The sequence below is a fragment of the Naegleria fowleri genome (assembly GCF_008403515.1).
Source record: "Naegleria fowleri strain ATCC 30894 chromosome Unknown tig44, whole genome shotgun sequence".
NCBI classification, from domain to species: Eukaryota; Heterolobosea; class Eutetramitea; order Acrasida; family Naegleriidae; genus Naegleria; species Naegleria fowleri.
In genome coordinates, this window is record NW_025407976.1 from 607,023 (window position 1) to 622,827 (window position 15,805).

Below are 15,805 nucleotides of genomic sequence, written 5' to 3' on the forward strand. Positions count from 1 at the left end.
TAGCAGCCACTTCCATTCTCAAAAACTGGATGTGCAACAAAGTTTGCAATGTTCTAAGACTCTGGATGAGATTGAATCCCCGTCGTCTGTGTTCAACTTGTCCTGTCTGCTTAACTGGTCTGCCTCTCATACAATGAGGAGTGTAGGTATTGAGGGTTAGGCGAATAAGTGTAATTTCAGCCATTAACGAAACGGCACATGTGCCTTCAGACGATCTATCTTGCTGAATTTTACTTGTGTTCATAGTTTGGGCAAGTGAAACCTTGTTTGTCAAGTTGAAGAGGAAGATACATTTCCAACTTGAGTAACTTTCCACGATCAAACTTACTGCAATTGTCCTCCTAGTTAAGGAAGGCTGTTCAAGATCTCTTTGAAAGTAAATAAACTTAAATTTGCAATATTGTTGCTGGATTTCTATATAATTATGGAGCTTGGACATGTCACAAGATTGAATTAATTGGCTCAATAACTTTTATTTCCTTCTCTTGACGATCGACTCTTCAAACACTACTACTGAGTCATGGTATTATTACTTTGCATGTCGTTGAATGAATTATCCATTTCCTCCCTCACAACTACCCATTTTCTTTGAGTCTCGTTTGAAATATCCTTTTCAAAATTACCTCCAATGATGGTAGTCGCAACATTTGAATTACTCAAATATTTCACACACGTGTCAATAATTTCATTGCGTGTTGCATCTAAAATAACATTTCTTCTGAATTGTCTCAACTCGTCATCAATTCCAAATACAACTTTACTCTGGGCGTGAGCATGAGGTGTCACAGGTGAGTCCAAATGTTGGAACACTTGCAACTTGGCTTCTTGAATTGTTTTTGGAGTGACAGAGTCTTTCATCTGAATCCACTCGGCAACATTGGAGCAAATACCAATGGTTCTATTTGGATTTGGATCCCTATATGACGAAAAGGTAAAAACGCCATTCATACTTTGAGAGGCATTGGAGCCGTAGGCGCCTCCGCGTTCTCTCACTTCCTGATGCAAATAATTGGAGTGTAGAATGGAAGAGACCACTCGAAGAAGGGCAGAGTCCTTGGTAGCAAATGGTGTAGTCACTAGTGCTCTACCCACAAAACTCACCGAGGATGGAATGGAAAGATAAGTGTTGATAAATTTGGGTTTAAATTCGAGTTGAGCTTTCATCTTGGCCTCACTCGTCACAGTTTCATTTTCAATCGCTTCATAGAAATGTCTTTCCATTATTCTCATCATTCGATCACGTTGGTGCTCTTCGCAGGTAATGAGAATTTTCATCTTTTCTCTTTCTCAATAAATAAGGCACAAGTTCTTGAAGTGAGGTGGCAATGAGTTCAGTATTGGCTTCCGTGGAGAGCTGTTTCAAGAACCTCATGGCATCAATTCCACTCGTGGCATTAATCAATGAATCATAGAATGAAATGTTAGCAGCAGCATGAGTTTTGGCATAGTGATGTCCACTGTGTAAGATTCCACTTGCAGCATCAGATGCAGCTTGATCAATGCAATTTTGTAAGAAATTCAAATCTCCAAGGAAGTTCACATCTGTGTAAATTTCTCTCATCAAGTCGACCATTTTCTCTGCATTTCGTTCCAAACAATAAGAGGAAAATTTGAGAGCAAACGAAAATTCATCGATTTTTTCGAGACTTGGAACGAGAACAGGAGAGGCATCAACTCCACCGGTATAGAGTTCAATTTGATGAGCGAGTTGGAGGTAATTCCACTTGCTTGTTCCCACTCTTACAAGAAGCTACATTGTGAATAGATTCGGAAAATAAAAAATCCATTATTAAATCAATAGAATATCAAAGGCAAAGGTTACGATGTTCTGTGTCAATGAAACATATTTCTCAATTCAATCCTACTTACATCTCCAAATATTGGAACGAATTTTTGTAAATGTTCTGGAACTTCGCCAAGAGAGAATGGAACTATGGATGTCACGTGAATAATTCCATTGGTACCTTTCACAACATTCATATGAAATTCAGGCTCGGCTTTTTCCTTCACGAGTTGAACCATTTGTACATCAATAATTTTTCTCGAAAGATCATCTACAGTTAATGTTGGTAAAATCTCAACATTCTTTGCCTGCTCAACTTTGGTTTCCTCCATTTCCTTATATTCCTCAACGATTCGTGTCTTGTCAGAGTCAGAAAGCGCCATCACAATTGAGTCGAGCTTTGCTGCTTCCATGGCTTCTTGCTTATCAAAGTAATTGGGATCTGGATTCATCACAAAAATGACCTTATGAGTATTATTGAGGAAGTATTTCTTAATCTTATCTTTGAAGAAGTTTGGATTTTCCAATTCCTTTCTCAGTCTGTCCAAGTAATAGTTAATTTTGAATGTGCTAATTGGATCATCATTGTGAATCCAATTTGAGAACACTGGAAAACAAATATTGACACCAAAGTTTGGAGACTTTTTCTTGATGGACAACTCCAAGCTATGAAGAACAGTATCAATCAGTCCTTGATCAATTCCATTCTCAATTACTTCATGGAATGTATCGTCGATGGCCTTCTCTACGGCCTCAACTTGATCCTTAGCAATACCTTGAGCTCCAATCGTGAATATTGGATCACCAACACTCGAGTCAAATCCACAGTAAGGAGCAAAATCAGGAGCCAATCCTGAAGCAATAATATTCTTATAGAATACACCTCTTGGTTCGTCCATTAACAATGCTGAAAGAAATGAAAGAGAAAATGTTTCGAATGCATCACTCTTGTCATTCATCACATAGGCAATGGCAAATTTGGTTTGTTTCTGTTCATCAATGACCATAGAATCAGGAGGTCCTAAAACCTCAACTCTCTTTGGTTCAGTAAATCTTTTCACTTGCTTTGGGACCTTTCTTGGCGGAAGTGCTGAGAATTTTGAAAAGGCATTCTCATTCATGAATTTAATGTGCTTTAGGAAGGAGAAACAACCATAGGTAAATATTTTCGCTCTACTTGGATGGTAGTTTTGCTTGTGGAAATTTTTCAATTCTTCATAAGTTAGATTGGGAATAGCTTGCGGCTCTCCACCGCTGTTGAAGGCATAAATTGTACCAGGAAGAATGGCTTTGTGTAACTGCGTGCCGAAAAACTGATTACTGTCACTCATAGCTCCTTTCATTTCGTTATAGACAACTCCTTTAATTTTCAATGGAGAATTTGGATCGAGAGGATTTTCAAATTCTAATCTGTGACCTTCTTGTTTGAAATCTGTGTTCAAAATTCTAGGTTTTAGTGTAGAATCCAAATAAACAGACATTAAATTATAAAAATCTTTTTCGTTTTGAGTACTAAATGGATATGTCGTATGATCACTAGCTGTGTATGCATTCATGTAGGTATTTAAGCTTCTCTTCATCATGTTAAAGAACAAGTCTCGGACAGGATATTTCTCGCTTCCACATAATGTTGTATGCTCTAAAATGTGTGGTATTCCAGTGTCATCGTTTGGAGGTGTTTCAAATGTAATGGCAAAACAATTATTCATATCAAAAGGAGCGTCTAAATGTAAATATTCAGCTCCTGTTTGTGTATGTTTTAAACGATATGCCACCAAATCAAATTCCTTCAATTCTTGAATTGTTTCCAAAACCCACCCATCAATGACATCTCCTTCTTTAAGAGATTTTTCTTGATACACCACCGATTGCAATTCCTTGCGATGAGGATTCATTGGATGATGAAAATTTCTTTCTTGAAAACTCTCGCAAGCTTCCATCATCAATCGGATACCTCCACGACGACCAGAGCCATTATTAAATAACAACGAAGAAGATTTTGCATCCTCAACTCCGAGTCCATTTTGATGCTTTTTAAGAGATTTTCCAGATGATAACGACGATGAGAAGACGAGACGTTTTGTACCTTCCGACCGCAAGTGTCGAGTGCCCACAAGTTTTCTCATTTTTTTCTATTTTCAAAATTTAAAATTGATTGAGTGTTGACTCCAGCAATGAAATTGGAGAATGAAACAATAGAAAGCACGGTAGTATTTGTGTATGGGAAAGAATAATTTAATCAAAATAGAAAAAAATGAACAAAAAAGAACGAATAAAGGCTTTTTCAGATGGAGATTCGGAAGAAGAACAGATCAACAAAAGCCGATGCACAAAGAAAATCATTTACATCCAGTGAGGTTTTATCGTCAAATATGAATGAACAAGAGACACATGAGGAACATTCGGATTATTCTGATTGATTTTTCAGTTCATGATTATTCGGAAATATTCCTCTACCAAAATTTGAAAGTGCTAGGAATTTGGAAGGTCTATTTAAACATTAATTTGCATTACAACAACTTGGAAAGAAAAAATATTTGGAAAATAGAGAACTAAAATATGATATCTTTGTTCCGATTGAATTTAATAATGATCAAACATTTTTACTAAGCTATTTCTGACAATTCCAGTATCACCTGACAATTTCAAAAACAATACTTTGGGTGCATCTCTTCATCATTCGAAAGAATTAAGAGCGGAGAAAAGCCATACCGATTGTTTACAGTCCACAATGGTAAAAAAAGACTCATCCGGAGATGGTAGTACCAATTTATTACCTCAAAACTTGAAGCACGACAAGGAATTCATATTGGACGCTATTTCACAACATGCCACTAACCTACAACATGTATCTCCAGATCTCAAGAAGGATCATGAGTTTATTTTGCAAGCAGTACAACGAAATGGATTTGCACTCGAAAATTGTAAACAGAACAAACAAATTGTATATGAAGTCATCAAACAATGTCATCATACAATAGCTTATTTATCCAATAAGTTGAGAAATGACTTGGAATTCTTACTTTCTGCTGTAAAACAAAATGAACAAATATTAATGTACTTGTCAGATCATTTAAAGAGCGATAGAGATTTTATGTTAAATGTAGTGAAAAGAAATGATATCGCTCTCAAGTACGCCACTATGGATCTCAAGAAAGATAAACAAGTTGTCATTGAGGCAGTATGCCAGAATGCTTCTTCATTTCAATATGTCTCACCAGATCTGAAGTCTAATAAGGATTTCATTTTAGAATGCGTATCAATTAATGTTTGTACGTTGGGATATGTGTCCTACAGCTTAAGAGTGAACAAAGAATTTATGTTACATGTAATTGAGAACTATAATGGTTATGCAGCACATTATGCAAGTTATTAGTTGCAAAGAGACAAATTTATTCTGTTTTCATACTTTATGGCAAGGCATGAGAAATCAAACTAGTGATTTGATGGCACATTTAATTTTAGCCCACCTTAGCAGCGCAATACTTTTTTCGAACGATTAACCACGAAGATTCAAAAAACAGAAATGCAGCAACGGTATATTATTTGTTATAACGGGTAAGGTAGGACTTCAAAATAGACTTCAAAGCCGCATTTGGAAGATTTTGACATACATATCGCGAAAAATTTATTGAAGTCTATATACCTAAGCTTACCGTGTGTGTGAAAAAAATGCAAAACGTATTATATCAAAAGAGTTCCAAAAGCAACCCAATGAATCAAGTTTTGGTTGGTTCACTCATTGGCATGCTTGTGTTGCTTTTTGCAACACTCTCATGTCATTCAGTCATGGCTGCTGATGTGAATTGGTCCTCACTGACTGCCGAGCAATTACAACAACTTCCAGACAATGCTTTCACGTCCATGACTTCGTCAGACCTTTCATCTATTCCTCCATTGGCTTGTAGTGGATTCAAGAGTTCTCAAGTTTCAAGTATTAATGATTATGCTTGTAATGGATTCAAGGCGACATGCTTTTCCAATATGAATTCATCGGCTTACTCTGGATTTAAACCATCATGTTTTGGAAAAGTACCGAGTCAAGAGTTGGGTGGCATCAATTCTGCTTCAAAGTTTTCACAATTGAGTACAAGTGTGATTAGTTACCTCTCAAAGAGTGCCATTAACGCTCTAAATGAAGAGGCATGTGCTGGATTTACCTCATCTCAAGTCTCAGCCATCAATAATGATTATCCAAATTATGCTTGTTCTGGTTTCACTTCTCAATGTTTTAATACCATTCCTGTGGCAAGTTTATCAGGTTTGAAATCATCATGTGTTGGTAAATTAGGTGTTGACATGGTGAATCAAATTGCTGGAACAAGTATTGCAAATTTTCCTGCAGCTTCCTTTGCAGGATGGGTTTCGAATCAAATTTCCGAGTTGACCAACTTGGACATTTGTTCAAATTTTAGTCAAAGTCAAATCAGTGCCTTAAACAACGATTATCCTGTGTATGCATGCAACAAATTACAAGCAGCATGTTTATCAGCCATACAACCCAATGCTTATGCGGGAATGTCTCGATCTTGTGTGACTCAGTTGAACGTTAAAGAATTAAGTTCTGGAATTTCACAACCTGAACAACTCTCTAAAATTCCTGCCTCTTCTTTTTCTGGTTTTTCCTCAAATCAAATTGCCAAGTTGTCTCCAAAGACATGTTCTGGACTCCGATCTGATCAAGCTTCCAAAATGGATAATAGTTATCCTCAAAATGCATGTAAAGGTTTTCAAGCGAATTGTTTTTCGAAAATACCAGCTCGCGCATTCAGTGGATTCACCAGAGAGTGTGTCTCAAATTTTGATGCCTCTCAAGTGAGTGGATTGTTGACCTCTCAATTGACACAACTTCCAGATGCTTCTTATTCAGGATTCTATTCCAATCACATTTCACAATTGAATCCAACCTCATGTGCTGGCATGTCAAGCAGTCAACTGTCAAACCTTGACAATTCTTATCCCAACAATGCCTGTCAAGGTTTCAAAGCAGAATGTCTTTCCAATATTCCAGACAATTCATATGATGGTTTTACCAGTAGTTGTGTTTTTATTTGGGATGTCACACAAGTGAATGGAATTTCTTCTTCTCAGTTGAAACAAATGACTCCAAAAGCATTCAGTGGTTTCACCTCAAAACAGATTGCAAACTTGAATTCCAAATCATGCTCTGGAATTTCAAGCTCTCAAATTTCCTCTCTCGACAATTCGTATCCCAACTATGCCTGTCAAGGTTTCAAAGCAGATTGTCTTTCAAGAATTGTAGATTCAAGTTATTCTGGATTCACATCGACTTGTCTTTCAATGCTTCTTCCAGAGAGCATGAAAGGAATTTCAGCATCTCACTTAGCAATGATTCCATCCAATCAAGTCCATGGATTGACACAGAATCAAATGGCACAACTCAATAATTCCACATGCTCTGGTTTCACTTCATCTCAAATGGAAGGATTAAGCAATTATGCTTGTCGTGGATTTCAATATGGATGTTTGTTTGAATTGATGCCACTCAATATTGTTGCATCTATAAGTGCAGAATGTTTTTCGAATATTCCATCCACCACTGTGACTGGATTTAAACCAGAAGCAATTCCTTATTTTACTTTTGAAACATTCTCAGGTTTTGAATTGGATCAGTTGATCGCCTTTGTCAATGCGTATGGAGAGAAGAATTTTGTTTCAGTGGCTACTCAGAAACAACTGTCAACTGTCAGCAGAAGTGTGGTGTTGCAATTTAAGGAAAAGATTGAACAATCTTACATTCAGAAATATCGAACGTTGAATGATACCACCCATCAACTCTCTTCTCTGACATGGTTACAATTAAGTCTTACCACCGATGACTCTTTAAAAAAGGTCTTGAACTCTAACTCGATCACATTCATCACCAACGATCAGACATTTCTTGGACTTGACAATCGTGTGTACCTTTTACCAAAAGATGTCTTTTCAAAACTTCAAGTCACGTCCTTTTCATTCTTTTTGGAAGACACGGTGAGTGGAATTTCAGATGAACAAATTCAGTACATTACTCCATTAGCTTTTGAATATCCAAAAGGTCTTTCCTCTGATGTGCCATCGATTAATGTCCAAGCAGTGAAAGGAATGACCTATCAACAACTTGATATGCTTCTCAAATTTAACAACCTGGCACGATTATTCACGTGTCCACAATTCATGGCCATGACTCGCGATCAATTGGATTATATAAGAAATAGTGAGAGTTACAAACAATTGGAGAGACAATGTGGAACTCCAAATCCTCCTCAGCCACAACCTTCGAAATCAAAACCTCCACAACCTTCAAGATCAAACTCGCCTCAGCCACAACCATCTGGATCTCGTATTCCACCTCCTCCACGTCCACAACCATCCACGAGTCCATTAAGGAACACTTCAGTGATGCCCATTCAGAGCCAAAAACCTCAACCAAAAAGATCAGAGGGAATGATGATGATTGGTTCAAGCTTTTTGGCTGGTCTATTTAGTGTGTTGTTATTGGCAGTTTTGATGATGCAATAAAGCCGGTAGTTTGCAAGCAATGTCATGCCATAAGTATAAAGATCATGTGTAAAACGCGACAATCAAGAACCGATTTGTTCCATCACACAACAAAAGAACGCTCTTTTTTGAAGTATTACAATTATTGGATTTATTGGAATTTGATAATGTGCATCCAAGGTCAATTTAGAAGCACTTTCTGTGGACAATACCTGGACCGGCATCCTCATATTCTTCCTTGGTGATCCACATTTGTTGGAAGGTGGACAATGAAGCCAAGATGGAACCTCCAATCCAGACCGAGTATTTTCTTTCTGGTGGAGCCACAACCTTAATCTTCATGGAAGCAGGAGCCATGTTGGTCAATTCCTTGGTCATTCTCTCAGCAATACCTTCAAACATGGTAGTACCACCAGACAAGACAACGTTACCATACAAATCCTTTCTGATATCAATATCACACTTTCCAATCGAGTTGAAAGTAGTTTCATGGACACCAGCAGCTTCCATACCAATGAAGTTTGGTTGGAACAAAACTTCTGGACATCTGAATCTTTCATTTCCAACAGTAATCACGTTACCGTCTGGCAATTCATAAGACTTTTCAACGGAGGATGATTCAGCAGCAATCTTCATTTCTTGTTCAAAGTCCAAAGCAATATAACAGAGCTTTTCCTTGATATCTCTGACAATTTCTCTCTCAGCAGTGGTATTGAATGAGTAACCACGTTCCATGAGAATCTTCATCAAGTAATCAGTCAAATCTCTACCAGCCAAATCCAATCTCAAAATGGCATGAGGCAAAGCATAACCTTCATAAATTGGAACAGTGTGAGAGACACCATCACCAGAGTCCAAAACAATACCAGTGGTACGACCAGAAGCATACAAAGACAAGACAGCTTGAATGGCAACATACATGGCTGGAACAGAGAAGGTTTCAAACATGATTTGAGTCATCTTTTCTCTGTTAGCCTTTGGATTCAATGGAGCTTCAGTCAACAAGACTGGATGTTCCTCTGGAGCAACTCTCAATTCATTGTAGAAGGTGTGATGCCAGATCTTTTCCATATCATCCCAATTGGTGACAATACCGTGTTCAATTGGATACTTCAAAGTCAAAATACCTCTCTTGGATTGAGCTTCATCACCAACATAGGCATCCTTGTTACCCATACCAACCATGATGGACTTTTGCTTTGGTCTACCAATGATGGAAGGGAAGACAGCTCTTGGTGCATCATCACCAGCGAAACCAGCCTTACACATACCAGATCCGTTATCAACTACGAGTGCTTGAACGTCGTCACACATTTTGTTGTTCTTGTTGGAGAGAAGTTGTTGTTGAGTTTTTTGTTTTGTTGTGAAAATGTCTTGATGATCGGGTTGCGTTTTATTGTGAATTGATGCCTGTCAACTTGACGAAAAAATGACACCCCATCAATCATTCTTGGTGTTTACAATGGCAACCCGGTACCAGTTGTCGTTTGACACGATATTTGGAGATGATCAAGGAAGTGAGCACTTGAATTTGAAGGACAGGTATTGATGGGCATGAGAGCTTTCAAATTTGCAGTAATACAAAGATTTCAAAAGGGAATCGATGTAAGAGACCGGAAACATCGGTTCTGCATCTAACAACACTAGATTCACATTTTAAGGATTTTTCTGATTCAGAAATCAAGGACCTCTTAGGATAAGAGCACTCCAAGCTTATAAGCTGCAACCTTGATAAACAAAGTTTCTTCACAGATGTCAGACCCGCTTTCAAGAAAAAGTTGAATTTTCACAAAAAAAATGACCAAAAAGAAATCGAAAGCCTCCTCGAAAGCTACATCATCATCCACAGAGCAAGCCTCTTCATCCTCAACAGCATCTTCTTCCTCCGAATCTACTACTGCGGTTTTCGATGGAGCTATTGGAATTGATTTCGGTAATCATAACTGCACCGTTGCCTATTTTAACGTACAACATTTGCTTTCATCATTTCCAAATTTAAATTCATCATCGGCTTTAACTTCCTCATCTCCGAATAAGCCTTGTTATGCTGCTACGGTGATTCAACCAGTTCAAAATATGAACAGCCATGTGGTTATTATACAGAATGAAGATGGTGCTCATCATACACCTTCCGTGATAAAGGTGAACACAATCATCGAAGGAGAAGGAACAGATAATGAAAAAACAAGAGAGGAAATCATTGTAGGATTTCCTCCTCTTCCTGGAGCATCACTCGCTCCAGACCAAGTTGTTTCCGATTTGAAAGAATTCATGCTGGAGGATGAAGAAAGAATGAAGAAGGAAAATACGGAATCTCCAGAACGAATTGCGTTCAATGGAGAGGAATATTCTCAGGATTATATGGTCAGCTTGTTATTGGGAAAGATGAAAAATATTGCAGAACATTATTTGGGAAAGAAAGTGAAAAAGGCAGTGATCAGCTGCCCTTCGAACTCCTCACATTGTGAAGCAGTCATTCGGAAAGCATGTGACCTGTTGGACATGAAAGTTTTAACAATTCTCAAAGAACCTATTGCAGCCTTAATTGGTTACGGATTTGATTTACCCAAGCCAAATGAAGGAGCAAGGAAAGTTTGTGTGATTGACGTTGGTGCTTTGGAGACAAATATTTCAATCGTAAAAGTGGCAGAAAATGGCCTATTTGAAATGATTAAGAGTGAGTCGAAACGACCATTGGGTGGAGAATCCATTGACCAAGTTATGATTCAAATGTGTCTCCAGGAATTTAAGCGACTCTATTACAAGAATATGTCTGAGTCAATGTTCCAACAAGAAGTTGGAAAAAATAGAAAAGTCCAAAACAAACTAAGAAGATCATGTGAAAATGCCAAGATAGTGCTATCGAATAATCAACAAGCCATGATTGAAATTGATTCACTATATGATGGTTTAGATTTCCAATTCAAAATCACTCGTGCACGATTTGAAAGCTCAGTCATGTCAATTTTTGCAAGTATCATTGAACATGCAAGACAAACAGCGGACTCATTGGCAGAACAAGATTACTCGTTTGCATCCATTACCGACGTTGTTCTTGTTGGAGGCTCTTGTCAGATTCCCAAATTAAGAGATAGTATTCAAACATTATTTTCTCAAGCCAAAGTGCATGATTCGGCAGTTGAAGATAGTATAGCAATAGGGTGTGCCATTCAAGCACATTTGATGCACATGTACTCGCATTTAATGAACAACAAAACCAACTAGAGAGAGTATTCTTATTAATGAACATTTCTAATTACTTTCATGCGAAATAATTAATGAACTACTGAATGAGTTATTTAATCTTCTTAAGATCGTCCAATGCTTGCTCAATAGTTTTTATCATTTCTTGATCATTTTCTAGGAGATAGTTCTTTAACACAATTTCATACTGTTCTGCTGCCTTATCTTTCTCTCCTGTCACATTTTTGTAATACTCTGCCAACACAACTCTGGCTTCAGTTGTCCGAGGAGATGGATCAATTTCGATGGCTTTTTTGCAGTCATGTGCCACTCGTTCAATATATTGTGTCGAAGTTGGATCACTGTGTGGAATACCTTCTTTACATCTCTTCAAAAACTTGTCGTAATAAACCATGGACCGTTGAGTGTACAAAGTTGGAATTGGGGAATGCTCGCTAATTGTAATTGCTTCATTCAAATACTCGAGTGCTTTGTCAGAGTCACCAGTGGATTGACCTTGGGCTGCTTTCGCTCCCAGTTCTGTAGCTCGATCATAGAGGGATTGGAATTGTTGAAGCGTTTGGATCTGTAATTTCAACTCTTCAATGTAATTGTGCAAGTCAGGATGTGAATCACGTAAATGTGGATGTGAATCCAAAAGTGCGCTCGCTCTTTCAATATCAGAAGTCGAGCCATTCAAATTCTTTGAATGCATTCGGCACACTGCACGTCTGACATAGCCCTCAGCAAGAATATCTTTTGAGATCATGGACTCATTTTCTGGTTTTTCGAAATGCTCTACAAATAAGGTGAAATCCCGTTCAGCATTGCTCAGAAACACTGAGCTACTGGACGAATTGGCCATTTCAGACATGAATGTCTCTGAAAAGACTCTTCCTCTCACATAATAAACGTAATAGTCAAGAGTGAAATCGGTAATATTATTCTTCTTGGCATATTGGATCGAGTCTTCGATATACCTCTCGCAGTCCATGAGACAATTGTTGAGAACTTGGAGAGCGTCGTCATTCCACTCTGAATTAATTTTCACAGAGAGTGTGTTGCCAACTTGTGATGTATCATTATTGGTTCTTTCATTTGATGTTTCAGCTGAATTTGACTCTTCAGAAGCAGGACTTTCTTCTTCAATATTCATGGCGGCTTCACTATCTTTCATTTCATCAAACAATTCCAAGTTCAATTCAGCTCGTTTTAGAAATTTAACTGGAACTGCATTGTTTAAATCAATAGATTTTGAAATATGATGTAAAGCCATTCTCAAATCTGATTTGACAATTCTCAAATAGGTTGCATATGCAAAATTCACTTCGTCACTCTCAGATCCAGACTCAAGAGCTTTGGCATAATCTTGTTCCATAATTGTAGAATATTGTTCTTTTTTCTTTTGGACTTTGTGCTCTTCTCCACAACACCATAGCAGCGCTTGCTCGTCGGCACAAAATCGAAATGTTCAACTCCTTTGCTGCTTCAATAATTTCAGCAATAGGATCTCCAAGAAAAGTTTCTTGTTTTTTGGACAAGTCTTTCAACATGATCATCAATGTATCAATTTGGGCAAGAAGAGTAGTAAAAGCATTGACATTATCATAAATTCGATATGCAATCGGAATTGATTTTTGAACAATCATAAATAATTCATAGATTGGTTTTTCTTGCTCATTGAGAACAATCTGTTGTTCTTCTGATTCTCCTCCTTGAGATGAAGATTGATTCAAGCTCCGAGTCGAGTAATGGAAATTTCTGAATATTGTGAATGATGATGAAGATAAGGCTTGATGATGATTCAAAAAATTATTATTTAAAGCATTCAAACGTGGATGAAAAATCATTGCATGCCATGTTGATGAACAATAGTGTTTTTTGCTTGCCTTTCCGATCATCATCATCATTGTGTTATTACTGTGATGGAACAAGAATCCTTGTCGAGACATTTTTTTTTCAAGTTCTAAAAATTCATTCTCGGTTTTAAGAGGTCATCCCTTCTTTGATCGACTCAATATCTACGAAAACTATTGTTCTCTGAGAGAATCACAAACGAGAATAACAAGACTCTTAGACAGCACAACCCCCTAAGTGTATCTCACACGCACTCCATTCCTTTTGAGAAAATACTCCAAGTGTGTACATTAAATCCTCCAGAATGCTCTTGGATTGGCTTGCAATCACAAACCACACATCAGTGCATTTGGAGAAGTTTATGGATGTTGTTTTGACAGTCCAAAGCATTCACAAGTTAAGGTGATTTATCGAACCATGATTGTGGTATTTAAGCAGCATAAAATTGGTAAAAGGCTCGAGATTGCGTCGAGTAAGGCTTGACATCCTTTTGGCGTTGTCATTTACATTAAATATGGAGATTTTTAAAGTGTCACTTGTCGATAGGAATGTGGTTCGAGTGAGCACCTTGGCTGTTTGATTTAAATGTCTGTTTTGTGAGAACAGAAACAAACACCTAGGTGTGTTTGGCTTGTAATTAAATAGGAGGATTCCCAAATATGGTTCTGTCTTGTTCTTCTTCGTTGCTTCTTTCTTCTTTAAATAAATCTATTAAACGTCAGTCTGTTTTTCCTTTTTTTCCATAATGAAGAAAGAACAATGTAATTTGAATCATGATTGTGAAGAATGGCGGATTCCTTAATTCATCCATTAATTGAAACAATAATTTACAAAAAAAATGTCCTCCCAACAACAACAACAACAACCAAATCTTCCCCGCACGTGCGTCCGTTTGAAAATTGCCAAGTGTTCCACTCGGAGGAAGGAATGGAAATTTTATGAAAATCGTTTTAAAGCATTGACTAGTTGTAGTAATAGCACGGAACAATGTGAAGATTTAGAAGAATGGACTCGCTTGCTTTCAAAAATAATTCCATCGGAAAAGTATCTTTTTCAATCAATGAAAAATGATGATGAGAAGGAAGGATTGATTGGAGAATCTCGTGAGTTGGGTTTAAAAATTGGAACTTTTAACGTCTTGTTTGATTTGGTGCCGTTTTTTATTAAACCCATCATTCGGTCGAGACAACGCTACGCATACACAGTTCAGTTATTGAAACAAGAAAATTTCGATATTCTTGTGTTGAATGAAGTTACTGCAGAGTTTTTGAAAATCTTGCAACAAGATGAGTTTTTCAAAACGAATTACTATTTTAGTGACATTTTTAAAGTTGAAAATGATCATTCATTTGGCAGCTTGAGAACAAGTGACACTTTGAATGAATCATTAGGAAGAAAAATGGGAAACTTAATTCTCTCAAAATATGCTCCAGATTACATGTATATGGAATTGAAAATCCATGAAAGTCGTCCAGTGATTTATGCCTTCTTTTCACATGTGCCCAAAATGCATTCGAACATGTTCAATAATAGAACTACCGTCACCGATCATTCCTCACAGTTATGTATCATTGGAGCACATACTACTGCCATGACAGAATTTGCAATGAAGCGGCGGCATGAATTATTGGCCATCATTTCTCATCCATTGTTGCAAAGAGCTACAAAAAATGATGAAGGTTCCACTAACTCAAAATTAGATGTTATTTTAATGGGAGATTTAAATTTGCATGATGAAAAGGAAGACGTTGTCATTTCTGATATGAATTTTATTGATGCTTGGAATGAGACACGAACTTCGAAAGGTTACACATTTGATTCGAGTTTGAATGATTTGGTGCGATGGATGTTTTATGGAATGGAAATTCGAAGAATGAGATTAGACCGTATATTAATGCATGAATCGAGCTTGTGTGCTCCATCTTGCAAAGTTAAATTATTTGCCAATCGGCCGTTGAGAGAATTGTTTTTTAGCAACAAGAGATCTTTGCCACATCATCAAGAGTTGTTGAATGAGGTCACGAATAATGATGAACCCCGGATTACTAATCGTGCCAAATGGAGAGTGCCATTGTGGTGGAAGATCGTTCGTTTCTGTTTGAATGCTTCTTCCTTAATGAAGGTGGATTCTGGTTATGACTACTTGTTTGCTTCTGATCATTTTGGATTGAAAATGAGAGTGGTTCGATGTGACAATGAGCAAGAGAGAGATGAATTGAGACGTCGAGTATTGGCGAGAGAGAATAATTATTGCGATTTTGATGAAACAAACGGAGTAGATGAAAAGGACCATGATGGAATGGAGGATGGAGGTCCTTTTTCAAATCATCGATTTTATGTGGTTGTGACAAGCTTCATTCTTTTGGATTGTTGTGGTTTTCTTGCCAGGTGGCTATTCTAGAGAATACCCTCAATTTAACATCCTCCCAACAGAGTAATCCTGGGATCATAGTATTTCTATCATGCAAGGAAAGTAAATTGTCT

The 15,805-nt window shown here is 37.4% G+C and overlaps 8 protein-coding genes across 8 annotated transcripts; 4 read left to right on the forward strand and 4 right to left on the reverse strand.

Annotated features, from left to right (window-relative positions):
• Positions 1-510: 510 nt before the first annotated feature.
• Positions 511-1,221, reverse strand: FDP41_005603 (uncharacterized protein; the record flags this gene model as incomplete). Its single annotated transcript, XM_044709146.1, has 1 exon — positions 511-1,221. The coding sequence occupies one exon, from the start codon at positions 1,219-1,221 to the stop codon at positions 511-513; it is 711 nt and encodes a 236-aa protein (XP_044560322.1).
• Positions 1,222-1,237: 16 nt separating this feature from the next.
• On the reverse strand, positions 1,238-3,909 carry FDP41_005604 (uncharacterized protein; the record flags this gene model as incomplete). Its single annotated transcript, XM_044709147.1, has 2 exons — positions 1,238-1,750; positions 1,870-3,909. 2 exons carry the CDS (start codon positions 3,907-3,909, stop codon positions 1,238-1,240), a joined length of 2,553 nt encoding a protein of 850 aa, XP_044560323.1.
• A 605-nt stretch (positions 3,910-4,514) lies between these two features.
• Positions 4,515-5,159, forward strand: FDP41_005605 (uncharacterized protein; the record flags this gene model as incomplete). Its single annotated transcript, XM_044709148.1, has 1 exon — positions 4,515-5,159. The coding sequence occupies one exon, from the start codon at positions 4,515-4,517 to the stop codon at positions 5,157-5,159; it is 645 nt and encodes a 214-aa protein (XP_044560324.1).
• Positions 5,160-5,455: 296 nt separating this feature from the next.
• Positions 5,456-8,302, forward strand: FDP41_005606 (uncharacterized protein; the record flags this gene model as incomplete). The annotated part of the gene is made up of 1 exon (XM_044709149.1): positions 5,456-8,302. The coding sequence occupies one exon, from the start codon at positions 5,456-5,458 to the stop codon at positions 8,300-8,302; it is 2,847 nt and encodes a 948-aa protein (XP_044560325.1).
• Positions 8,303-8,467: 165 nt separating this feature from the next.
• FDP41_005607 (uncharacterized protein) lies at positions 8,468-9,595 on the reverse strand (the record flags this gene model as incomplete). The annotated part of the gene is made up of 1 exon (XM_044709150.1): positions 8,468-9,595. One exon carries the CDS (start codon positions 9,593-9,595, stop codon positions 8,468-8,470), a length of 1,128 nt encoding a protein of 375 aa, XP_044560326.1.
• A 483-nt stretch (positions 9,596-10,078) lies between these two features.
• On the forward strand, positions 10,079-11,506 carry FDP41_005608 (uncharacterized protein; the record flags this gene model as incomplete). The annotated part of the gene is made up of 1 exon (XM_044709151.1): positions 10,079-11,506. The coding sequence occupies one exon, from the start codon at positions 10,079-10,081 to the stop codon at positions 11,504-11,506; it is 1,428 nt and encodes a 475-aa protein (XP_044560327.1).
• A 70-nt stretch (positions 11,507-11,576) lies between these two features.
• FDP41_005609 (uncharacterized protein) lies at positions 11,577-12,842 on the reverse strand (the record flags this gene model as incomplete). The annotated part of the gene is made up of 1 exon (XM_044709152.1): positions 11,577-12,842. The coding sequence occupies one exon, from the start codon at positions 12,840-12,842 to the stop codon at positions 11,577-11,579; it is 1,266 nt and encodes a 421-aa protein (XP_044560328.1).
• A 1,317-nt stretch (positions 12,843-14,159) lies between these two features.
• On the forward strand, positions 14,160-15,722 carry FDP41_005610 (uncharacterized protein; the record flags this gene model as incomplete). Its single annotated transcript, XM_044709154.1, has 1 exon — positions 14,160-15,722. One exon carries the CDS (start codon positions 14,160-14,162, stop codon positions 15,720-15,722), a length of 1,563 nt encoding a protein of 520 aa, XP_044560329.1.
• Between the last annotated feature and the right edge of the window lie 83 nt (positions 15,723-15,805).